Source organism: Elgaria multicarinata, chromosome 8 (genome assembly GCF_023053635.1).
Source record: "Elgaria multicarinata webbii isolate HBS135686 ecotype San Diego chromosome 8, rElgMul1.1.pri, whole genome shotgun sequence".
Lineage (NCBI taxonomy): Eukaryota > Metazoa > Chordata > Lepidosauria > Squamata > Anguidae > Elgaria > Elgaria multicarinata.
This window is the reverse complement of record NC_086178.1, coordinates 50,832,077-50,858,904: the sequence shown is the minus strand read 5'-3', so window position 1 is coordinate 50,858,904 and position 26,828 is coordinate 50,832,077. Positions and strand designations below refer to the sequence as shown.

The following is a 26,828-nucleotide window of genomic DNA, read 5'->3' as shown; positions in this document are numbered from 1 at the left end:
ACCCCCCTCTCTAGTTTGACTCATTTCCTTGCACGTATTATTAATAATTTCCCCTCTCCCCCCCCCACCCCATTTCAGAAAATATAATCTTGGCAATAACTTGAAAGCTCGGAGGGGACGAGGGGAGAGAAGGGCGAGGCCTGGCAAGGAAAAGGAGTCAGTTCCTCTGCTTCAGATGAGAACGTTGGAAGGAAGACAGAAAAACACGCCCCGTCCTCCCATTCCCAACCAACCCTGGCCTCCCTCCTCCCGTCCCGGCTGGACAAGTTAGAGAGGCGGAGCACTTGATGGGCTTGCGCCCCCCCCCAAGAAAACATCTGGCAGTGGCTGGAGGGATTAAAAACTGGGCTCCCCTTCCGCAGACTGTTCAGAGCACCTCCGGCCTCAGAGTGCTCCCGGCGGTTGGGAACCATCACGGAAATGTTGCTCCTGCAAATACTCCTCCTATCTCGGGCTCTCTGCCACTGGGTATATGGTGCAGGTAAGTGGGAAGGCATGGCTCGCCAAGGGTCTTTCTTGACGGAGGGCTCTTAGCTCTGTGCGTTTCGATGCTAAGCATCCAAAGCTATTCTGTCCTCGTCTTCTTTTCTCTTAATGGATTTCTAGGGGTAAGAAGACGAAAAAAATTGAAAGAAATGGTGTGAAAACATGGGAGGGCTTCAAAGAGCAGACATTGTCATCTGGACCCCCAGGCAGGGTGATCATAGAATCATAGAATAGCAGAGTTGGAAGGGGCCTACAAGGCCATTGAGTCCAACTCCCTGCTCAATGCAGGAATCCACCCTAAAGCATCCCTGACAGATGCTTGTCCAGCTGCCTCTTGAATGCCTCTAGTGTGGGAGAGCCCACAACCTCCCTAGGTAACTGATTCCATTGTCATACTGCTCATTTCTCATACTGCTCATTGTCAGTTGATTCCATTGTCGTACTGCTCTATGATTGCACCATAAAAGTCCTGTCCGGAAACACCTTATAATTGCTGCTGGCGAACAATATTATTTATTTTATTTATATCCCACTTTTTTTCCTTTAACGATCCCAAAGCAGTGTACATAATCCTCTTCCTCTCCATTTTATCCTCACAACAACAACCCTGTGAGGTAGGCTGGGCTGAGAGTCTGTGAGTGGCCCAAAGTCACCCAGGGGATTTCCATGGCCGAGTGGGGACTAGAACGTGGATCTCCGGACTCCCACACTCTAACCACTACACCACGCTGGCTCTTTGTTTTAGGGCTGGGAACTGTGTACACTCAGGATAGATTGCTGAAGCTGAGAAGAGAACTTTTAAGTACAGGGGTTTGTGGAGGGAGGCTGGATGAGCAGTGCTTAGAGCTCCGTATCTCTCCTTCCATAGTAATGTGCATGTTCTCTAAGATTTTCTGTCAAGACTCTTCTCCATGTATTTCCTCAGAGATCATCAGCAAGGGAGAGGGCTTTCTTGTCAGTGGCAACCTGGTTTATGGCATGCACTCCTCAAAACGATTTGCCTGGTGCCAACCATGCTATCATTTGGGTGTGAGGCAAACTCGGTTTTATTTACTGGGCATTTTAATAGATTTTACTGATTTAACTGAGCAAGCTTTTGGCTATAACCTTTAACATGGCTATTAGGGAGTTAAGCCCCATTGAATTCAGTGGGATTTACTCCTGAGTAAATGTGCAGATGATTGGGCTGTTAGTCTGTTTTAAAGCTTTAGCTGGGGTTTGTGTGTGCTTTATATGCTGCACATCTCCCAGAAATCTGATATGACAAGGGGGCGGGATAAAAAATGTTTTAAATAAATAGAACAAGGGTGTTATGAAATCTAGAAAGCAAGAAAAAAGCAGGATGATGGATATTTGGGAAGCCTAGCCAGGATTTGTGAGTCTTCAATCAAAACAGCGAAGTGTCTGACAAAAACAGCAGTGTGAGACACGGAAAGCAGCAACAGGGAACTAAAAATCAACTTCTGTCTTGTGTTTAAGTTCCTGTTATGGAACAGCTGCTCCCATTCCAACCAGGACAGACTTTCCCAATTAGAAATACCAATTTTGTTCTATGGAAATAAGGAATGATCCCTTAAGATATGGCACATCTACAGGAGTGGCCTGCCTGTTTCAGTGGATCTTGAGCAATGACCCCCCCCCTCATATTCTTCCTTGCAGCTCGTTCCCATGTGCTCTTCTCGCAGTCATCCTCATTCCACACAAGCCCAGTCCAGCTGCCCACTCTCCACTGTTTGATGAATGCTACTCTCAAACTTGAATGCAACTTCTGCTTTATTAAGAACTCAGCATCAGGAATGTGACCTCTAAAGGCACCTTCTCCTCCACAGTGCTATGATAGGCCAAGCCAACTCTCTACTCTTCTCCTCCACCTCTTCTTTGAAGCAGGACCCCACCTCTGCTATATGGGAAACAGAGCAGGGAAGGGTTGGGATAAGAAGTTACAGCTAGAGAGTGACCATGTTGGCACGTCAAGTTTAGGCCAACAATCTTGGTTTGTTAAATGGCATTGTGAACGAGCGACATACTAGTGCGCAGAAACCTTCCACTCCTGTTTTGTTTCTCCCGTCATGTGAGCACGTAAACAAATCAGGAAGGGGGGAATCTTATGTTACATCAGAAACCAGGATGACAGTTTATTGTGCTTAAACAAACCAGGATTTATAAAGCCAACTTCTAACCATGGTTCAAGGCTGGCTTACAACCTTGGCTTGGGCACAATAAACCATAATTCTGGGTTTGGATGTAACATGAAGTGCTCACCTCCCTGGCTTGTTTACCCACTCACACAAAGTAGGAGTTGTAATGATAGTTTATAATTTTTAGTGACACTTTGTTAGAATTAAGGAGTTGGTAATTTGAGGACTTGCTCTATAGTCACTTGTTTCTGAGAGGCTCCTAACAATAAAGGTATATGCTAGGCTATTCCTCATTCCTCTAGTTTGTTTTTGGAGCCAGAAATGTTACATGGTGTCAGAAGTGAAGAATGGGGAGTATGCTGAATTAACTGGTAGCAGTTCTTCAGCCAAATGCACTTGTAGAAAGGTCTGTCCAAACTGTCAAAAATCTCATGAAGAAAGTCATTGATAGTGGTGGGGATTTGTACAAGTTCTAGTTGATTTACAAGACCATAGCATTGGCTTGGTTCCCTGCTTAACTCTTACTAGGAAGTTACATTAGAGCTAATTTGCCTAGTATGACCATGTGAAAAGGAGGACAGTGCTCCTGTATCTTTAACCATTGTCTAGAAAAGGGAATTTCAGCAGTTGTCATTTGTATGAATGCAGCACCTGGTGACATTCCCTCTTCATCACAACAGTTAACACTGCAGGAGCCCTGCCCTCTTTTGTATCTGGTCAAGAGGGCAGGGCTCCTGCAGCTTTAACTGTTGTGATGAAGAGGGAATGTCACCAGGTGCTGCATGCATACAAATAACACCTGCTGAAATTCCCTTTTCTGTACAACTTTTAAAGATACAGGCTCCCTGTCCTCCTTTTCATATGGTCACACTAAATTTTCCTATACTTCTTGATTTACTACAGCATAGCACCAATGACAGTCCCAGGAGGAGTAGCTGAAATGAAGATATTTAGACAAGATAGCCTGCGCCCTTCCAGAACTCAAACCAGGAGGCAAGAGTTGCTGAAGAGATTATTCTACTAGTACTTGGGAGTAGAAGGGTTGTAGAAAAGCCATATCCAAGGTCTTATGTGACACAAATGGTGAATGAAAACCTATTGTGCCGTAACCATAACGATATGAGCGCCATCCCAAGATGTCCCACGTATGTGTCAGAAGATACAGATCCTTGCTGCAATTAACCAACAGATAACTTATTCTGTTAAGAGGAATGTGACTGGTAACAAGGCCCAGTAAATATCCCAGATGGACTAACAATGAGGTGTTCTACCAGGAAGATAAAACCTCCAGAATGACTTAGAGATACTTACAGTTAATATGTAGAGTGTGATTAACAGGTAGAGATAATTTCTATGGATAACAGTTTATGCAGTAATTTCAGGCTCTAAGGGATGTTGTGATAATTTACTCTCATTTTTATTGTCAATTAACGATTAAGGGGGAAGATGTCATGTGTCCCTTTGAGCCCTGGCTTCTCTACCCCACTGCTATGACTCTATCTTGGCATGGCTGCCCCTTACCTCTTTCTCAAAGGCAAGCAGATGCCTGCGATTTAGCAAGACCATGCTGGATCCAACCAAGGGTCCATCTAGTCCAGCATTCTGTTCACAGTGTCTGATCAGCTGTCCACGGGGAACCCATAAGCAGGACATGAGTGCAACGACACCCTCCCGCCCATGTTCCCCAGAAACTGGCGTCTATAGGTTTACTGCCTCCGATACTGGAAGTGGCATTTGTCCAACCCAAGACATGTACTGAGGCTACCTCTAACTATCTCAGCATAGCTCTTACCAGCTTGACCATACAGGGCCTTAGAAGCAAAAGGTCAAAAAGATGCCACACTTATGCTCTGTTTTTTGTTTTGTTTTTAAATGGCACATGAAGGGAGGGCAGCTGCAAGGAAAGGCCCTTGCAATCTGCTTCCTAAAGCAACAGCTTCACCTTACTCCATGGTAAGACCAGCCCTATGACCACACAGTGCTGGTATTTCATGCAGGCAGCTGGTCCCCGCTCTATAGGTGGCTCCCTATTCCCTCTGCAATGGGGGGAAGTCGCAGCCTCATCTCCCCACCCCCACCCCGTAGTTCCTTTTTTGCAGTTGAGCAAAAAAAGGGGCTACAGGAAAGGGTGGTGCCAGCCTGTCTGGGGAAATATAATGGGAGGGCAGCCAGCCAAGTAGTGCCATATTCAGTGCTGTGGGCCGGAAAGCATCTCTTGGGAGGGAGAAAGCAGACAGGGAACTCCTTCCTGCCTGAATGTGCAATGTTTTCTTTGGCAGCCTCTCAGCCTTTTCATTTGTGGTTGCACTTATGAGCATTAGAGAAAGAGAGAGGGTCAGAGTGTGAAAAGATGCCTTGCTGCTATTCCCCTTTTGCCCTATTTACAGGTGGGGGATGGCAGGAGTTTGGATTGAGGCTCCGTCATTTAGGCATAGCCGTAGGGTCCAGATTTTTATTCTCTGCATCACCTGTCTCTCGCCTTGTTCTGCTTTCTCGCTCAGATTCTCATGCCTTCACCATGGTCCAGCTGGCCTACTTTCCGGAGAAAGGTGTCGTTGATTTTGCCGGGAATGCCACTCTGGATGGGACCCTCACCCATAGCCTGGGGAGCCACCAGGGGCAATTAAATGTGAGTCAGCTGCTCTCACTGGAGTCTTCAGACGTTTGGAAGCAGAGGAAGGACAGCCTGCATGAATACCTAGAGTTCTTCAAGGGTGTGGTCACACTTGTTGCTCAAGAAAGGAATGTACGATGTGAGTAAAGGGGTGGGGAGCAGGATGGAAATGGCCGTAGTAGTTGCCACAAAAATTGCTTAGGAAGATGGTATTGCCAAACACCAAAATCTGGGAAATAATAATACCATTGGTTAAATAATATATCCAGGGATTTGCAAAGGGGGAAACTATGATGCCATGTACCAACAGTCAAACTTAGCAACTTGTGGCCTTTTAGATATCGTTGGTCTACAAGTCCCATTATCCCTCACCATTGGCAATGCTGGCTAGGGATAGAGGGCTGGAAAAGAACCAGAAAAATTCAAAAACAAACAAACACGGTTCCCCCTTCCCCCCCCCCCAAGCCTTTTTTGTTTTTTCCCTTGAAAAATAGGGAAAATTGAAAATGTGTGTGGGGGGAAGGATTATGGGATGCTTTATTTTAGCACGATGAATAAAATGTTTAAGACAAGGTGTTCAAATGTTTACTTCTCCAAATGATTTCTAAAAACTATGTACAGTATCAGATTATCACAATTTCTGTGCACCAAGGACAAGCAAGTCCTAGGTTCCAGACTGAGACAACTCTCAAATGCAAGAGCAAGATGCATTTCTGCCTCTAGGGGGCAGCACTGCCATTGAAGCAGAGGCTGAAACTGATAGAGATAGCTATAGCTCAGAAAACAAGTCTGATTAAATTTCATGCATATTCATTGAATCTTAGTTCCCCCCCTTTTCTCATTTCTTTTTATGGGAATAGGTGCTCTATGTCTGCTTGACACTGTGGAGTAATGTTGATGGTTTCCTCTGTTGTTTTTTTAAATTATTTTTTGCCTGCTCCTCATAAACTTGCAAAACCAAAGAGGTTCCTAACAATTCAGGTGTTCCTAACAGTTCAGGAGCTTGTAGCTCCATTTGTTACCAAAAAGGTTTTTTTTTTTTAAAAAAGGGGGGGGGGGAGTAAATTCAGTTTGTAATAATTGTTTGAAAACACTGTACTTATAATATACGAAATGTAATAATTTTATGCCAGACCAGTGGGCTTTCTCCATGCTGAGTTCCATGTCTTTCTCAGCACAGGGAAAGGGACTCAGCCAGCAATGGAAGCAGCAGCTGCTTCTCTCAGTGCCATTGGAGTCTCTGGCTTTGCCCAGTGTCTCTGTAGGGTGCTGCACAAAGTTGGTAGCACTATTCCTATAGGACAGATACATTGTCCTATGGGGGTGGTGTGGTGGTGGTAATGATAGGGACCACATGAGGGGAAGCAGTGCCCTCTATTGGACAGCACTGTTTAGTCCACATTATTTTTCTAGGTGTACATCAAAGGGACTTGTTAAATAGGTATCTAAAAATGTAAAGTGAGAATGTAGTAAGATAGCTACTTCAAAACATGTGAATTGTACAGGGATGCTTTTGGGCGATCTAGCAGTTGTCATACAATAATGGGTGAAATAACTCTCAGGGTGAGCAAAGCACTCATTTTCCTCATATGCTCAGACAGGGACAGCTTCGCATATTATAAGTGTACGTGTGAAGAGAAACAAGGCCACGCATAGGGAGTTTCTTTCTAACATGTTCCTATTGGTTGCAGACCCCATACATGTACATTGTACTATAGGCTGCCAGCTTTTTGAGAATGTCACTAAGAGCTTCTATGAAGTTTTGCTCAACGGAACCGAATTCCTGAGATTCCATGCAACCAATCACAGCTGGGTGCCCTTAAGAGAAACTGAAGCAGCCAGCTATGCCAGTCTCAAGCTGAACGAATTCCCCCACAGCTCCACCAGCCTACAGTTCTTCCTACAGGAAACATGCATCAACTTTGTGAGGGAGCGCACCAACGTGGAAGAAGCCTTGACTGGTATGTAAAACAATGGTTATACAATAACTGAGAAGCAAACTCCTTCCCCCTCCCACTAGGCTGTTTTTACATGAGGCATTTATCGTGCGCTCATGATTGTTCACTCACCGAAGTTTGTAGGTCCTTTTCATTGCATCATCAACCTTCGCTCCCCCCCTCTTTTTTTAAGGTTTATTCCATCATTTTAAAAATTGCTGAAAAAGCAGTAACACAAAAAAGCCTGCCAAATATTTTCAAATGGTGGTGATAGGGAAGAGGGAGGCACATTGCAGAGATTTTTCCAGTGGTCAGGGCTTCAGGAGCCTGTCTTTGCCCCTAATAGCAGAATTATACCTGTATATGTGTATGTGTGTGTGTGTGTGTGTGTGTGTGTGTGTGTGTGTGTGTGTGTGTGTGTGTTCAGACAACACACTAAGCCATTAAGCTGCTAACCCTTTTGCAGTGAATGGTTAGTGAGCATGTTTAAACTGTGGTTATGTAGCCACCATAGTTAGGAATGGTTCACATGACACACTAAGCCATAATGCTTACCTCAAAATTCTTAACCATCATGGCTTAGTGTGTTGTCTGAACAGGGTCTGTGTTTGTATTGATCTGCATAGTCTGTTACAAAGGCAGCCCAAGACATTTTGCTGCCTGAGGTAAAGCCCTCCACCCCTGCTTTAACAGTGATAAGACAGCATCCTCCACCGGATCGTGAAGGCAGCAGGCCAAATTGGGAGGTGCAGAGCAGATCACATGGCACACAGGTCTCTCCTCCAACACCTTGCTGCCACCTTCCAGCATCTGCTGCCTGAGGAGACTTCTTCACTCTGCCTAATGGTAGGGCTGGCCCTGGTCTACTAGCTTCAGAATCCAGCTTTTCTTGGTAGTGAGAATACATGGCTGTACATCAACAAACATTTGCTTTTAGCATTCTCTCCCCTGCAAGACAAATGCAGTATCTGCTGTTGAGGATTGGTTGAAATGGCCCCAACTGGAAAGGAGGATGCACATCAAGCATACGGGGCTCCCCGCCAACAGATCATTACCCACAAGCAGGCCTAAATCTGCAACACTTTTATTAGAGTTACAGAGCTAGTTCAGTCTTTGATCCAAAAGATCTCAGCCCCATGTCCAACTGCTGAAGACTTAGGAAAGGCTCACACCATCTCTTTTTGCTTTACAGGGAAACGCAAAGGACGCCCTCATGCTCCCCTGGTGCTCGGTATCAGCATTGGCTCCCTTGCTCTAATAGGCCTAGCTGTCTGCATCTTCTTATGCACAGGTGGGAAGAGATAGCACTCAGCATTAACACATTACATGGACCAGCTGCTTTCCAAGTGGTTTAGCCAAGCTCAATGGAAGACTGCGATTCAACCCTTTACATCCGTGATTGACTTTCTGGGAAAGAAAAAGGTCTATGCAAACCTGTATCCCTTACCTCGTAGGTGAGAGACCTAGAGCAGCAGTTAATATTACTAGTGCCATGGGAGTCTTTTTATTTCCTTCCTGGACAAGTGACCGCTCTGCTCAGCCTTTATTTTACTATGATGCATTGTACATGAGGCTGCCTTTGAAGACAACCCAGAAACTTCAGCTAAAGCAACAAGACTGTGAGTTCTGCGAGCAGGTGTTATGACCTTATTGCACTGGTTCTCTCTTGCCTGCACTGGCTTCTGATTAATTTCTGGGCCCAATTCTAAGTGTTGGTTTTGACCTATAAAGCTCCATACTGCTTGGGATTTTGGTACCGGATGGAATGCCTCCTCCTGTATGTATCTATGTGTGCCTTAAGGTAGTCCTAGTCCAGGGACACCCTTCTTCATATGTCCTCTCACTCTGATCCTCAGAGGGTGGCAACAAGGGTTGCTCAGTGGTGGCGCCACACAGTGACCCCGTTCAGACAACACGCTAAACCATGCTGCTTAAACACTGGCCCGCTTGCATTGGCTGCCTATGTGTTTCTGAGCCCAATTCAAGGTGCTGGTCTTAACCTATAAAGCCCTACATGGCTTGGGACCACAATGCCTGATGGACCACCTCTCCCGACATGAACCTACCTGTACACTGCGCTCAACATCTAAGGTCCTACTCCGAGGGAAGCTCGGAGGATGGCAACAAGGGAGAGGGCCTTCTCAGTGGTTGCCCCCTGACTGTGGAATGATCTTCCCGATGAGGCTCGCCTGGCGCCAACGTTATCTTTTTGGCACCAGGTCAAGACTTTTCTCTTCTCCCAGGCATTTTAACAGCATTTAACAACGTTAAGTTTGTTTTTAATGGACCCCAGAATTGTTGTTTCTAAATGGATACTGTTGTTTTTATGTTTTTTAAATTTTTGTATACTTTTAATGTTTACTATTTTTAATTGTTGTAAACTGCCCAGAGAGCTTCAGCTGTGGGGCGGTATATAAATGTAATTAATTAATTAAATAAATAAAAATGGTTAACAGAATGCTTAGCCATGGTTTACGGTGTCGTCTAACACACGTTTCCCCTAACCATTTGCCCCGTTAACCAGTTAGGCTAACTAAGGAAAACGTAAACAACAAAGGGTTAATAGTGTTGTCTGCAAGCATTCCACATGTTAGCATTAACCACAGCTGAACGTGGTTAAGCTACCCACAAAGTCCAGAGTGTAGTCTGAAGCAGGCCAGTCTGTATCCCTTATTGAAGGTCTACTGTTTTAGCTCCTGTGGTGAGGTTTTTAACTATTGTACTTTGTTTGTTTCAGTTTTTGTATTATTTTTTATCATGTTGTGTCAGCATATGTCTGCTTGGCTTTATATTGAGCTGGATTTTGTTTATTGCAATCTTCTTGAATTGTTTTAAATTGCACTGTACAACAGCTAGAGAAATCTATTTATGAAGCATTTAAGAAACAATATTTACATGCTTTACCCATTATCAATGGACATAGGGGACAAACCCCAAAGCATAGCATAAAAATAATTAACATGCCTGGACCTCTTCTGGCTGTGTTTATCCCCACTCCTCTCATGTAGCATCCTGGAAGTGGGAATTATTGCAGCTACTATTTATTTCATTTCAACAGCACGAGTTATTGAGATGGGGTTTATGTATGGTTTTGAAAATGGAATTCACTGCCACAAGATGTTTTGATGACTACTGGGTCAGACAAATTAACGAAGTATAGGTATATCAGTAGCTATTAAACAGGCTGGCTAACTGGAACCTCCAGTCATCAGAGGTAGTATGACATTGACTATCAATTGTTGTAGGGAGGGAAACAGTGAGGGAGGACTACTGCCCTTATGCCCTGTCTGTGGGCTTCCTGGAAGCATCTACCTGGCCACTGAAGAAACAGGATGCTGGATTGGATGGGATTTTTTGGCCCGGACTCTAGAGTTGGACATTGCACGATTGATACCCACCCTTCAAAAATAAGTATCGTTAAGGTCACATTGCAGAAAATTTGATGTGGCAGGTGTTACTCATCATTTAAGGCCATATCACAGACAATTTGGTGTGGCAGGTATTACTTATTGCACCACAGCAGATCTTTGGCGTCTGTTCCCACACCCCAATTTTATAGCATAAAATGCACAAGTTCAACAAAGGCTATTAGAAACTATTACTTAGCCTCTCCTCTAAGCAGCACTTTTCTAGAAATCAGGATCGTTACTCTCCTTCTGTAGACACTCCTGAGAGTGCAGCAGCAAGTTCTTAACCAGCAATGTAATATTTAGGAGTAACTTCATGCATTTTATCCTTGCAACGGGACTAAGCAAGAAGCCAACTATTGTGAAACAGTTCCTTGCACATCATTCACAAGTCCTCTGATACCTACTTTGTTAAGCCTCTCTGGCTTATGCCAAAATTGTTTTTTGAAGAATAGAGGCATGCATCTTTCACTTTTGATGTGGCAGGGGCTTTAAAGAAGAACAGCCTTCTGCTGTCCTTGAAGGTCTGTTTGATTTATACATCAACGCCTCTAAAATATTTCTAATAATAAGGGGAAACAGGGGAGGAAAATGGCTTTCTAAATGTATCAAATGTTGATTTTCTGTTGTTGATAAAATCATTTTACCTTATAAACATCTTGTAGACATTTTCTAATGGTAGCCTGTCTCTAGTTTGCTATTCACAAAGACAGTGGTGGCATCCTCCATAACATATACCATGACAATACATCACCGCAGGTAATGCTTCAGTGGCTGTTATTTCAGATATTAACAGCCACCAGTACAGCACTTTCATCTTTAACATGGAAAATAAGAATTACTTCACTCTCAGGTCACTATCCAGTACAGGGAGGTGATCCAGGGGTAATGAGAAATTCCAATTAACTTTTCACTAAAGAAAACATAAGCAGTATTGCTATACAAAACCTACTGTAGGAAAGATATTGCTGTGGAAATTAGCTAAGATACTGTTTGGATGAGAAAAGAAAAACTGCATCCCCTCCTAGTTATTACACCTTGCATGACTATATGTGAAACCAACAAGTCCTGAAAGCTTTGCTAAGCCGTTGGAACTATGGTCCAATCCACACCTAAGAGAGAGTGCTGCATATACATCAACGTTTGCAAGAGTGCAATACCACACACGCTGTGTGACATGGAGGCATGTGTTTGTAAATGTATGGGAAACCCCAAGTCGTGCTGGCGTCTGTGCCCCCAACCTTGCATTTTATGGTACAAACATTTTTGTTATGTAAAACATAAATTGGCCACAAGCTTCCCACAGAAGAATTATCCTGGCTTAATCAGTTGCATAAAATGAAAATATTGAATCTTGTTAAACCATGGGCTAGGGAGGAAAAGTCCTTACGTACTTTGATTCAAAGAAATAGGGGAAATAAGCAGGTGCTGCCTGAAAATGGAGGCGAAGGTAGGACGGTATATATTTTCCTTTCGGTGCAATGAGAAGTACGCCCATCAGTAATAAGGCCCTTACTTCACTTAGAATAATGGACAGCAGTCCTGTCTCTACCACCCCACAGGTCAGAGGTTAAACAGTCTCTATCCAAACGTTGACACTAATTGTTCCATCTAACTGACCGCGTAGCCTTTACTTGCTGGATTGTCTGTTTATGAAACCACAGAATACAAATTCATACACTTCCATTACAGTTGCTAGAAATTCAACGGTAAGTACTGATGCTGACCTTAGAGGTGCATAGTAAGTTGCCAAACTTTCATGAACAGTGTCATATACTGTCATAGAGTGCTCGTGGAAAACAAAGAGCCCCCTCTATTGGGGTGGGGGTGGGGTGGCAAAGCCTAAAGAACGCTTCCATGGGGTGAACAACAGGAAGCATCTGGACAATCGGACCGGAAAGAGGCCAATGCAGGTAACAATTGAAATTTGCAGAGATAAGGTTCTCTCTTGCTCCAAATCCATTAGAGTAAGTGATAAAGGGCTGGGTATTTTTGCAAGATAACAAAAATCAGGACATCGAGGAAATGTTTTTAACCAACAGCTTCAAATTTGGGCCCATGAATGCCTGAAACAGGGGATTTAAGGTACAACAGAGGGATAAAAATTCATTCAGAGGGGCAAGGAAAAAGCAACATCAAAATATATTTTAAAACCAGAATTTCAATGCGTTACTTTTGTTAAAACACCTCACATCTCACGACTGTTGGAGCCTGTTTGCTCCGAATAGAGCACCAGTTGTGTCCTGAATAAGGAAATATCTGTTGCCATCTTCTGATCTGTCCCAGAATCACCTCACTATTGGTAAAAATAGAGGTTTCAGTGGTCACTCCGACACCCCTCAGCTTTGTTCTACAATGACCAGAAGAAAAGACTGCAGTTTACAGCACTGATTTCATTCATTTGCAGCAAAGTCTATTTGCCTCCTGTTTTAATATCCTTGCAGTCCATTATACACCTTCTGTACAGATGCCTGTTTCAGCAGTTTTTTGAGACCTGCAAAAGAATAGAAGAATGATCACCATACAAAGCACTTCATGCTCTCAATACGTCAAAGAGAAAAACCAACCAGATTCAAGCTGTTTCAAATTCTCAGCCAACACATTCCATCCACAGCCTTTAAAGACCGACTCTTTCCAAACAGTTTTGAGAAAAACTGCCACAGTGAGATATATGCAAATACTTCCAAAACAAGAACAGTTGTGCCACAAGAGCAGTGACAGAACCGTAGCTACTAAGTAAAGCAGACTAGGAACAAATAAGGCACTTGGCAAAGATTGGACTAGTTTTTAATCAAGCCTTACTGTTTGCTAATGAGCAATATTTAAAATGTATGCATAGTAGCAATGGCTGCTACCCAGGCCCTTCCCACTCCAGATTATGCAATAACCCCAAAATAGCACTTGCATCATAATCTTAATATTTGATACGTATTGAGGGCACGTTATAGCAAATCCATGAAACGATTTATGGAGAAGAACAGCACGTTTCACACACAGGCTACAGGTGTTAGAAGTACTTACTGCCATAGAGCCAGGCTGTACCACCTTTTTGGCCCCAAGGGCTGTACGCGATGCAACCTTCAGGGGTGGCATGCGCACACATATATACAGGCATGCACACATACACCCCAGCAATCTGTATGAGAATCTGTGGAGGAGGGAGTGGATAGCCTTCTCTCCACCCCTTCCCCCAGTGATCCTGATACAGGACACTCTTTTCTTGCTGCTAGCAGTGGTGGAAAAAGAGTGATCTATATGCAGGGGAGGGAAAACAAGTGGTGGAAAACTCGGTGGTGGTGTCAGTGCACCCTTTGGGGGTTGAAGCTTCTGTAGCCCTGACATAAAGTTTAGCACAATAGATCCAATGTCTTTCTGAACATAGTAGCTAAAACTGAAACAGAAACAATCTATGGTGCTCCTACATTGCTTAAGGTGGGCATAGTAGAAGGCAAAATAACTTCCTGATCTCAACAGAAAGAACGGACATAAAAACTGCAATTATTGATCAACCCATTTGGAAATCTATCGTTATTATACTGGTCTAGGATAGTTAACCTAAATACAAACCTTCCCGCTGTTCACTTGTGAGCTGCTCTTTGGGAAAGTCTACATCAAATGTAATTATTAGAGAGCCTTTAATGTTGTTGTTGTCAAAATTGGGAAGACCTTCTCCTTTCTTCCACAGCTTGGCTCCAGGCTTTGTGATTTTATCTCGGGCAACATGAACCTAGTGGAGGGAGGGTAGTGGAGATTTTACAAGATTAGCATTTTGACCGGCGACTCTTTTATAGATCAGTAACACAGAGACAATAGTATGTTATTGTGCCAACAGGTGCAGGTATCATGGAAATAATGTAAGAAACTGCACAGGAAGTGTTTTCTAAATAGAAGTCATCCTTAGCCTCACCTTATGTCCATCTAAATGGGCAACATCCATTTCAAAGCCAACGAGAGCCTCAACCAGTGAGATAGTCACATTTGTATATAAATCATCCCCTCTTCGTTCAAAGACTGGGTGCCTGTAAACAATGGGTTAGAGGAATATTAACATTTTCTACTTGTTATTTCATCAGCTATGACAACTATTCCAGTATGTGTGTCAAACTCTCCAATCTATAAAAAAAATAACATTAATTGTGCAAAGATATGCTTGTTTAGACAGAAAAATGTCCTACAACCCAGTATTCTCCAGATCATGGGGAATGCTGGGAGTTGCAGGACCTTTTTTTCTGTCTAAACAGGCATAAGACTAAGCCCTAACAATTTTTAAAGCCCAAGGGACTGGAAATTATCCTGTGATTCTGTCACTTCTTTTCTTAACTCCACCAGATGTATTCAGTCTTTGCAGAACAAGATAATTTTCTAAAGGGATCCATCAAAACATTTTGCAGCTTGGTGAGTGGAAATATTTATGCAAAGGGATGCAAAGTACTTAGAATGGAACTGACGTCAGTGCAATTGTGGTATTTCCCCTTATCTGACAGGGAGATCATTTCCAGTTCTACTCATTAACTGTATAGTAGCTAATAAGAGCCCTGAATTCAGGAAATCCTTGCATATCCCCCCAGAAAATATAGGCTTAGTTGGAGCTGTTCATTACTTCCCTTTTGTCTGGTGGTAACAACTTCTTTTCTATTGTCTAACCCTCATGCAGATAAGAATATTGTTATAAAGCATTCCTTTTCAAACCTTTTGAACTTGGGCACCCTTTCTGAAATTACTGTACCTTGTGACTCCCACCCTAATACTCATGTCTGTTTTGCTGGTGAATGTATTGCAGATTCTCATACGAACTCCTGTGCAGCATGTTGCTACATGTAAGGCTCTATGCAATGGGGTACTAATCCATCCAATGCTAGCATTAGAAAAGGAACTTAATAAGATATCTATGGCTATGCCCTATAACCACAAAGAAGGAACTATCTCTAGATCACAGCAGCAACTCTTTGTGGGTTTCCTCCTTCCCCAGATGCTTATCATCCCAACTTGATTTAAGATGCAATCACTTTCATAAATCCAATGTGGATCGGCAAGAGACTTCTTCCAGAAGGCATTCAACTTCCCCAAGTCATTTGTGGTAGGGTTAGGAAGGTTTCACCTGCTTCGGGATCCTGCCCCTGTCCTGGAAGTTCATTGTCCAGTGATGAGTTAACATAGAAAAAATGCATACATTTCCTAGTACAAAACGGGAGACCTTTAAAATGATAATATGAATATTCCTAATGTAGGAAGATACCATGCTACAGAATACCTTATTAAAAGGTTTAAGAAACCTTTCAGCAAGTTTTGCAGGAATGAGTATTTGCTCACTAATTATCACCTTTGTGCTCATAGCTTTATCTACAACGCTCAGTGAGAGGGAAGCGAGAAAGAAATGGAGCACCTTATACGAATTAAAATTTCTTGTAACAGAGTTGGCTGATGAAGCAATGAAACGTTGAATGTAATCCGGAGTAGTCATTTCACTTTGTGCAGTGTTTCCACAGCAAATATGTTGCTTTATATATATCACTCTGTGCATTGTTCTTACAGCAAAAAAGTTGCTTTGATTTTATACATAAAAATTCCTACAATATTTAATGGTCATACACATGTGTTATGTCAATAAAGAATTGAATGCTCAGCTAATACAGTTATGAACTTGCACAGTTTACATTTATATTCTCATTTTAAAGGTCTCCTGTTTTGTGCTTGTTAACTGTGTGGGCTCCCCTCTGTTGTTGTTTATGTACATTTCCCAGTAAGCACCAGATAACTTACTTGAGAACTTTTATTCGGAAGCGCAAGTCGCCTGGCTCTCCATCAACATGGGGTTCCCCTGAAGAAGTTTGAATATGAATAAGCGCATGTTAAACTGATTCAGGAAGTGATTTATTACCTTTCAACAGTGAAACCCCAACCCAATTCCGCTCTTTAGGCTTTCTGCAAGTCATATGATCTACCAGGATGAGGGTCCATCATAATGAACTCAAATATCCATGACAGTGCAAAAGAAACCAGAACAGATCACTCAGGCTTGTTCAGATCTGTGATAACCATACATGCTATTAGTGCCATGTAAGTTAATACCAGGTTAGCTTGAGTATGGATGCCTTTGCTATGCTAGCCTGAAGAAAAGTTTGTGCATAAAAATATAAATACACATCCTTTTCTAAATAACGCAGATAGGATATGCTGTGCACTGAATAAGATTTCATGCTTGGAATAACTTGATTAAAAAATGAAGATCTACACAAATATGCTTTTGCTTTTATCAACATGTGGGTTTACAGAAAACTTGGAACATTTTAGAAACAAGAGCAAGTATGGGCATCGGTGCAGGCAACAGGAATAAGGAAATGTGAAGATGAGTAATTGTGAAAAACAAATAAATCTTTATTTCCAGGATCCAAGAATTCTACTCAATTTCCCTCACTATGCTGTCAAAACTGTGCAACCCAGAGCACAAGGACTAAAAACTTGTAAACAAGAATTACACATTAGGAAAAAAGACTGAGTTGTAGCATGCAGAAAATACACAGCTTTCTGCACAAATCCAGTAGCGATAAAGAAAGCACATATTCTTTTCACAACTGATTTGGGAAGAAGGGAATTCAACTATACTTGAAAATTAAGGCGACATACTGGTCCAAAGATACAAAGTTAATTACTATTTTCTAGAACTACAAACTCAATCACTGCTTTTAAAACTCAGCTAAAAACTTTTCTTTTCCCTATAGCCTTCAAATATTGAGTTTGTTCTGACTCTATACTGTTAGCTTCTCCCTACCCGGTGCCTGTTTACACTTCCCTGTGCCTGTTTGCATTCTCCTTCCCTCTTTATTGTTTACTACAACTTATTAGATTGTAAGCCTATGCGGCAGGGTCTTGCTATTTACTGTGTTATCTGTACAGCACCATGTACATTGATGGTGCTATATAAATAAATAAATAAATAAATAAATAAATAAATAATAATAATAATAATAATAATAATCTTTTCCTCGTTTCACACTATGCTGAAAGCATAAGAGGAGAGAAATGATCTCTCCCTAGGCACTGATTCCAAAACACATTTTTAAAAGAATGCGCAAGAACAGTGCTGTGGAAACAGGTCAGCGACAGAACCCGCCAACATAGGTTGAACCAAAAGATTAATGAAGCTCCTTCATGACCTCAGTCTGTACTGATTGTGATTTCATGTTGATATGTTATTCCTTATTGTTGTTAGTGTAAAATGAAAAATGAAAACATTAACAAAAAGAAGTAATTTTGTTTAGCTGTTCAAGCCCCCAAACAGGTTCTCTTAAGTTGAAAACTAACAGAGAACCTATCAACATTTTTACAAGTTCTATAAGTTATCTTTTCTACCTCAACACTAACAAGATGTCAAATTTGTTAGAACAGGAAATAATAACTTACCTTCCCCAATAAAGGGATATTCCATGCCATCTCTCACACCAGGCTCTATCTCCACTTCTAGAGTTCGTTCTTCATTCACAAGCCTGAGAAATAGGAGACAAAGACAGTAAACAGGAAGAAAAAGAGAGGACATGCTTATACCAGGGGAAAATGTTCTTCACCTAGTGACTGTGCTGTCAAGACTGTGCAACTATGTTACATGTTTTGCAGAATAGTGGTGCCTGCATCATTATTTATGCCTGTCCGAGACATGAGATCTGTTGAAGGAGCCCTTCTCCGTGCCCCACCAATGCAAGATATACGCTATGGTGGGACATGGGACAGGGCTTTCTCTGTTCTGGCACCCCAGCTGTGGAATGCCCTTCCCCTGAAGGCCTGACTGGCACCAGCACTGGCTTTATTTCAGCACCAGGTTAAGACATGGCTTTTTAACAAAGCCTTTGATGGCTAAATCCACCAAGCCTGCACACTGTCTTGTTTTAAAACTTCAGGCTGGTTTTAACATATTAATCATTTAACTTATTAATCGTTTGTTTTAGAATTATATATTTATTCTATTTTATATGTATGATTTTATCTATACGCTGCCCTAAGACCCTTGTGATATAAGGCAGGATACAAATGTTTTAAAAATAAATAAATAAATAAATAGATTGAGGCCATTTCCAGACGACTCAAGAAGCCATCTACAAGAATGCTGCAGGAAGCATTCACAAGTTTTACTCCACGCCACAATGGAAGCTGCATTGACAAGGCACCTGGTCAAGCTCCAGTCAGCCAGAAGGTTTTTCAATTTAAATAGTTTCTCTTAGCGCCTTTCATTCTCATAGATGAGCAATACTTTACACCACCACGTGGCTCCTACTGGTAGAGTAATTAGTCCTCCCGCCTTGCTCCTTTCAATAGCTATACATCATTACAAATGACACATGCAAAGAGACAGAGGACTTCAGACTCACTTGACATTGGGACACTCATCACAGACAACTTCTTGGGTCATCTGGAAACGCCCTGGGCCTAACTGGGTTGTCCTCATCTCCTGCCGGCAATTGCATTTCCGCTTGCCTGGTGCTTGTCTTGCTACCGGCTTGTTTCGAATAACCTGCAAGGAGATACAGAATCATTCTCTCTCATTCAAATTAGATCACAGAGAGCACTTAGTCTGGATGACATGAGTAAAGGAAACTGTGACGTTCAGCTGCCTTATGTGTTATAAGTGTAAATATACATGCAAAAGTTCTACTCTAAATCCTCTGAGGTTGCCAGAGAACTGGGGATGCATCTCCCTTTACAAAAACAGTGCTAGAGACTCAGCTCGCTCTTACTCTCCAAAGAATCAGTGAAGTGAAATTAAATGACCCAGTCCCTACCCTCTGTCTTAAATCTTCTGGCATTGCATAGAGAACGGGGTGGAGACTGTCCTGTTTCACCACACATAGGGCTTTGGAGATGGCAAGAAACAATGCAAACCTCTCTTGCCCTCACCCTCTCCTTTTGAAGCTAAATTAACTTGGCAGCAGATATTTTGCTGGAAGATGCCTGCTTGATAACGACAAAAGGCAGAAATCTTGATTGGCATAAACCTTAGTTAGAATGATCCACCGCTGCAGCTGTTCCACTGAAATGTTAGCACCACCATCTGTTGCCTTAATACTCTCAAGACCTGCCACTAGGCACTCAAGAAACAACAACATGCCTCATTGTGTGGCCTGTTAAAGGCATGGGGACCAGCAGAGGTAAAAGCATTTTGCTTTAACATCAAGATCTCTCACATTAACATCAATTGTAGAACTACACCTTCTCAATAGTGATACAAAAGTGATAGCAATGAACTACTTTTCCTATGCCAAGCATTTCACAGGCAGAACGCTCTTCTTTCATAAGGCTGACGCAAAGACTCATCTCAAATATTAGCAGATGCAAAAGTTTCAGCATAGTCTCTCATTCATGTCTGCTGTAAGGTCTACTCTGATGTCTCTGTTCAGACAAGAGCTCATCATTCACACATTCTCAGAACTGTCAATTCTTAATAAAATACACAACCTGGCTACCAGACAATCATCATCATCATCATCTTATTTCTTGCCCGCCTCTCCAGTTTGATCAAGGCGGGGAACAACAATAAACGATAAAATACATGCAATCCTATGCATGTTCAAACAGAAAAAAGTCCCACAACTCCCAGCATGCTGAGAGTTGTAGGACCTTTTTCTGTCTAAACATGCATAGGATCACACACTTAGGAAACTAAAGAGGCTCATCAAAGTAGACTGGCAAACTTACTTCCACAAAATTCCCTGAATACACTTCTTCCAGTGTAACTTCTAGGTCCACAATGATGTCACTTCCTCTTGGAATGTTCCTGTCTTGCTGACGAGGATTGCCTCCAAACATGAAACCGAAGTCTCCAAAGAAACTGTAAAAAAAGTGAGCAATCATTAGTTTAAAGATAGAAAGACAGAGGACATGCAAGGTTCTTTTCTATTCGACTGGTAACAGAGCAGGCAGGAAAGTGTTAGTTAACTCCTCCAACTAAGAAGGCAGGATCAACAACCCTTTCCCCGGGAAGCCTACTTCCCATTTGGGGGATAACTTCAGCTAAGACACAACGGTAATAAAAAAGTATAGTAACTGCTTGTGAGGGAAAAACAGAACTGAATACAAGCTAAATTGAGAGAAACAAACTACAAGAATGGAAAGAAAAGTACAAAGACAGATAGAAACAAGGACAACTGTAGGTGGTCCCTGATCTGCTACCAAATTCTACCAGAGGAACTGCACAGACTATGAACCCCTTTCCCACTAAATGTTGCTTGGCGGGTATATCTGGGTGGTTCTGCCTGCTTTCCTACCAAGTGTACAGTGATAACAGAGCAGGCAGGAGAGGATGGCCAAAAACTATGCCACTTCCCTAGGTGGGTTTTCAAGTGGTCATGTCAGCCCAAGTATGCTCTTAAAGAACCTGTCCCAGCACACAACATCACAGCTTATATGTAATGGCTAACTGGTGCCATGCTGGAGCAAGCACTTTGTCTCCCATATGCTTGCTACTTCTGCTTTCTTTCTGCATAGCAAAACCTTTTCTTGGGTTGTTGTCGTGATGTGCGAACTCAGCACTCTGGGCTGTTGAGGGTGAAACAATCCAGAATGCCGGGTTCTCATGTCACAACAACAACAACCTGAGCTGTTTTGAAATCTGGAAAGGAAGTGGAAGTGGTGGGAGTGCGGGAGACAGCATGCTTGCTTGCTTGAGTGTAGCCATGGCTAACTATGTACCGTAAGTCCATAGCTAGCAGTTACATGCAAACCAGGTCAACATATGGGAGAAACAAAAGTTCCCAAACTCCATAGCTTCTAAGTTACTTCTCCTTGACCTCCAAGAAGTCAGCTAGATTCAGTCCAGCTCTGAATGGAGGATATGACCCTGAGATAAGAGATTCCTGTGACATGGCTACCCATGGCTTCTCAGCCCAGAAAGCTCTCAGAACTAAGTTTATGTTAGACAATATGAGGCAATCAGGATCACCCCTGCTTGGAATAATGGGGAAATGGATAAAATTTTCAATTCATACACATAGAGAACTCCAATCTCATCAAGGGTCGTATGGCCCCATCATTGCAAGCCTTCAAATGGGTGTCAGAAGACCTATTTGCTTTTTTGCTGCTAAATGACCTTGTGCTGAAGTAATTAATGTGTTTTAATAATATTGTGCCTTGTTGGATGTTGCTATTGTTATTGTTGTCTTGCGTATATTTTATTATTACTGATTCTCCTTGCTGTCTTTTACGCTGCATATATATATGGTATGTTTTATGGTGGCTTTTTTTTTTCTGTGATTCTATATTTATATGAAGGAAGCTACCAGGTAAGGGCTTGGCCCTAAAAGGGGCCTTTAAAATAATTTTAGATGTATACGTATTTTAGACCTAAGGGCGACAGAATGGAGTAACTGTTTCTTCTGCTTCCTAGAATCTGGAAAATAATTGTCCCATCCAGGATGTGAAAAGATCTGCTGTCAAGCTGCCTCACAACCTGGTCAGGAAGAGGAGAATGTCCCCATAGATGGGCCATTCACTGCAGTCAAGATGCTGAAGATACAACCATGCTATTTGGACTTGCAGTCATCTATCTGGCTGTGATGGAAGACTGGTTGGGTTACTTTTGACTCACAGGCATTAACACTTTCCTGTCTGTTCTATGACTGAACAAAATGCTATATTCACTTGTGTGGTATGGCTTCAGTGCAGGGACTATTCTCCAGGATAGAAGGTTCTAATGCTCTAGTGTAATTTTATAGCCTTCACTCATCAAGTAAGAAGAACCACAAGAGAACAACAATAAACTATGGCAGTAACAGTGGCTGCAGGGGCTGATATCATCGCACTGAATTTAAAGATAAAGCTTGCTCTATCGTGCAATATAGTTTGGAAAAAGAAAAGAACACTTACTGTGAAAAAATATCTCCATGGGAACTCTGGTGACCCTCTTTCAACCCCTCTTCTCCATATGCATCGTACTGCTTTCGCTTTTCTTCATCTGACAATACCTGTTGGGGGGAAAGTGTGCACATGTATATTTGACAAAGCTTTAATTAAGATTCTTCTATAACTTCTCAAGCAGTTAGCTAGAACCCATATCTGATCCTAGATGTTTTCAAATCAAGAAGAAACATGTATAACTAATTTCTGTCAGGAAAATGTCTTTAGCAGAAACTTTAGGCAGCCTAAATTCTGTAACGAAAAGATTTATGTTCTACTCATTTACTCTGCAGCCAATCCTAGGTTTACTCAAACGCAAGCACCATTTAATTCATAATTTAATACTGTCATGTTTAGTGTGCACAGAACTGCATCCTTAATAAAGTTGAATAGATCTTAATCTCAGCATAAACTGCAGTCAGCTAGATAAAACTAGCTTGCAAGCTCCTAATGGAGTTCTTATTCTTAGAAAGGGTTTCCCCCCCTCCCCAAAACATGTGGGCATCCAGACAAGGCTTTTATTGTGTAGTCGTCCTGCCTCTAAATTCCTAGTACAGAACTGTACTAGGAATTTAGACAACATTGTCTCCCACTTTTTCCCAATGCTTCTTCCTTCTTTTTTCTTATCACAAAAAACATCTGTTAAGGTGAGAAAGATGGAATAATTCACTATGCCTTTTGATTAGTGGTGCTAGGCGCTATCTTTTGGAAGCACCCTATGTCACGGGTGCAGAACCTCTAGCCCATGGGGCTTCCCAATTTGGCCTGCTGAGCCTCTTGGGCTTCCTACAGGGGGCAGGGCTTGGCCTAAGAGCTGTGCCAGAGGAGGATGGTGAGCTTACTCTGGGCTCCCAAGAGGTTTTATTGGGCTAAATTCCAAACGCTACCAGGCCTCCAAAGTAGTATGATAAAACATTTCTAGTTAACCAATAATTAACTTTAAGAAGTTATATCTGTTAAACACATTTCACAGAGCATATTACACACTGATAAAACATTCAAACAAAATTCAGTACAGATCTCTCCTAAGCACACTGACCTCATAGGCAGCCCCGAGATCCTGGAACTTTTCCTGCGCACGTGGATCATCAGGGTTCCTGTCTGGGTGAAGCTGCAAGGCCAATTTTCGGTAGGCCTTTTTAATATCTTTAACAGATGCACTGCGAGGCACCCCCAAGATCTTATAGAAATCTCTCCTGAAAAAACAATGAAGCCAGCTGCTTGTTATGTCCCTCTTCCTTTAATGCCAGCCTATCCTCAGGCCACAAGTTAGAGGCCAGAAAAAGGATTCAGTTTCCTTCTTCCCTTCCAATACCGTTGACAGCCACAACAACTGCAATCTCTAGAGAAAGCTCTGCAAGCACTGCATCCCTGGGGTGGGTAAGCATGGTGCCTCCAAGGAAGCATCAGAACTTCCAGCCACAGAAAATCTGGAGGCAGATAACTGTTTTCAAACATGAGTTCAATGAGGTCATATACACAACTAGGCTGAATTCCTAAACACACTTACTAAGGAGTAAGCCCCACTGGGTACAGTGAAATTTATTTTGGAACACACAGCTATAGGATTGCACTATAAATGTGCTAAGTCATATTGTCTACACATTGATAATAAACCTCTTCCCAGGGACTACTAAAGATCTGTGTACCCTGAGGAGAAGCAAAAGAGGAGAAGCACAGGCAAGGAAATTAAGCAGCTGGTGGTGTACTAAAGCCTAAGAGAATTCTGCCCTTTTCTGTTTTGCTTTATGTATATATGTGTTACACGTATCACACACATTCACTCTGGAATAGAATAGCAGAAACCTGAATATAAAAACAGTAAGTATGTAAGTAGAAGGTGCTACCAGAAGAATACAGTAATGGGAGGAAAGACAAGAGGTTGTCTGACCAGGTCTCTCGGCCTTCTGTTATTTATTTAAAACATTTTTGTTCCAGCAGGCTTTTGACCTGCTTGGCAGAATTTTTTTTAATACAGTTTAAGTAGAAGGATATTCCACCTTTCTTCCACCATGGAACTTAAAGTGGCAAACACTTTCCCATCCAGGCACTGACCAGACCCAGGCCTCGATCCAAAGGGAGAGGCGGGTAAGAAATAAATAAATATATTATTATTACTTAGGTTCACTGAGATGACTATATTATCTGCATTGTTTTACTGTTAATTTTAGATGCTGCATTAATATAGTAAGCATACTCTTTCTTTGGTGATTGCAATAGATGGGTGGGATGTAAACTTCCTTAATGTAAAGGATTGGCAAAAGTTTGTATATTCCATGCAAACTAACTGTTACCTTTTTTTTTTTTTAACGTGGACTCCCAAACTTCAGCACTGACTTTAGGGAGTAATCTGCAGCTCAACCCTCTGCATATTTGCTTGGGAGGAAGTCCCACTCTTTTCAATAGGGCTTAAGCAAAGGCAAATGTTCATAGGACTCTAGCCTAAGGGTACAATCCTACACACACTTATTGTAGGTATGTATATCTCATTCTTTAATAGCAGCATAAAAACAACAACAAACCCAGTCAAGATCAAACCAATCAATTTGAATTGAAAGGCCTGAGAAAATATCAAGGCCTTTGCCAGATGCCAAAATGACATCTGAGTAGGCATCAGGCAAGCCTCCCGGGGTAGAGAATTTCACCCTCTGGAAAACACCATTGAGAAAGGGCTCTGAAGATCTTAGTGTACAAACAGGCAGATATGGAGTCAAGCAATGCTTTATGTACCTTGGTCCCAAGTAGTAAGACTTTAAAGTTCAAAGCAAGCACTTTGTATTGGGACCAGAAATGGACTGGGAGCCAGCACCAACATGACCTGACCAGAATATCCAATCCCAGTTAAGAATCTAGCAGCTGCATTCTGAACAGCAGTTTTTTAATCTTCCCACATACAACACATCATAAATCTGGAGGTTGCGAGAGCATGGATCACTGAAACTAGGGTCTCTCTATTCAGATAAGGTCACAGCTGGTGCACCAGCCTTAGCCAGTAAATGACATTTCTTGCCAGAGACAACCTACACCTCAAGTGTCAAAAATTGATCAATGCACATTCCCACGCTGTGAACCTCTTCCTTAAGTAGGATTGCTACCTCATCTAAGACAGAGTAAACACCAATTACCCAGGAAGATAAGCTACCATCTACCCTCAGTTTAAGTCAGTTTATTAGCCCTCATTCTATTACACAACCTGGACACCAGTTAAGCATGTTAACATCTTTGTGTAAGAGGTGTTTTTTGTTTTTGCAGATGAAGCTTTTCTCAACCCTCACAAACAGGGTAAAACGGCAAGCAGCACCAATTCATGTAATATGTACCCCAATTATATCCCACCTTTCCCCCAAGGAGCTCATGTGCTTCTTCTCCTAATTTTTACCCTCACAATACCTCCGCGAGATAGATTCGGCTGAAAGACGGCAACTGACTCAGGGGCACCAAGCGAGCTTCGCGCCTGGGCAGGGGATTTGAACCCAGCTCTCTCGAGTCCTAGTCCAACACCGTGACGGTTACACGATACTGGCCCTATTACACCTCCCGGAACCTCCTCGCCTACCCAAGCTAAGAAAGGCACAGGGAACCGGCGTGGCTCTTCCTGCTCACCCGGGGAAGAGGGTGGAGAGAAAAGGGGGTCAAAACGACTAGGAAGCCGCGAGGAGGCAGCCCAGCAGGGGCGGTAGTGAAGGGAGCAAACGCCCCCACGCCACCGTCGCCCCGCGTGGAAAGAGGAGCAGTCATTGCGTGGAGTCAGAAGCTGGTGGGAGAAACGGAGGGGAAGAGGCGAAGCACAACCGCTCAGAAAGGCCCTTCCATGTGGCCCGCGGCGGGGGGTGACGAAGGCAGGCCGACAGAAAGAAGGGGGCTCCACCCTAGGGCGAGGACACCCGCGAGGACTGGGGCGCGGGCGGGGTTTCCTCCCTGCTCCTTCCTTCCCTCTTTGCTTCCTTCCCCCTGGACTCACCCGGCAATGGCGTCCCCAAGCAGGCACAGCAGCAACAGCAGCAGAGCGCCCAGGGAACGGGGGGACATGGCGGGGGTCTTGTCGAGCAGCTTCCGCGCCCCCACTTCACTCACTCGCCGGTAACCATAGGCACGAAAGAGAACCCGGTGAAGGAAAGCGGCCAATCCGCGCCCGGCACAGCATACTGCCCTCGCTTCTCGCTGGCCAACCACAATTGCACACTTCACCCGCGACCCGGCTAGATTCGGCCAATCAAACGTTGATACGTCAATAAATCAGGACGCGCCTGTTCTAGTCCATGTCCAATCATTACGTGCGGCGCAGTGGTGATGTCATGACAAGATTTCCCCCCCCCTCGCTCTAATGGAGAGGAATTTTAGCTTTTTCTCTCCCCCCTCCAATAGA

The 26,828-nt window shown here is 42.9% G+C and overlaps 2 protein-coding genes across 2 annotated transcripts; one reads left to right on the top strand and one right to left on the bottom strand.

Moving 5' to 3' along the window:
• Positions 1 to 389: 389 nt before the first annotated feature.
• On the top strand, positions 390 to 11,159 carry LOC134402684 (endothelial protein C receptor-like). The gene is made up of 4 exons (XM_063132319.1): positions 390 to 481; positions 5,126 to 5,377; positions 6,930 to 7,199; positions 8,368 to 11,159. Exons 1-4 carry the CDS (start codon positions 421 to 423, stop codon positions 8,478 to 8,480), a joined length of 696 nt encoding a protein of 231 aa, XP_062988389.1. The 5' UTR covers positions 390 to 420; the 3' UTR covers positions 8,481 to 11,159.
• A 1,035-nt stretch (positions 11,160 to 12,194) lies between these two features.
• DNAJB11 (DnaJ heat shock protein family (Hsp40) member B11) lies at positions 12,195 to 26,625 on the bottom strand. The gene is made up of 10 exons (XM_063132318.1): positions 26,424 to 26,625; positions 23,502 to 23,658; positions 22,433 to 22,530; positions 20,267 to 20,399; positions 18,943 to 19,085; positions 17,984 to 18,066; positions 16,343 to 16,400; positions 14,490 to 14,601; positions 14,150 to 14,309; positions 12,195 to 13,076 (listed from the first exon to the last, which is right to left on the bottom strand). Exons 1-10 carry the CDS (start codon positions 26,489 to 26,491, stop codon positions 13,012 to 13,014), a joined length of 1,077 nt encoding a protein of 358 aa, XP_062988388.1. The 5' UTR covers positions 26,492 to 26,625; the 3' UTR covers positions 12,195 to 13,011.
• Positions 26,626 to 26,828: the final 203 nt, after the last annotated feature.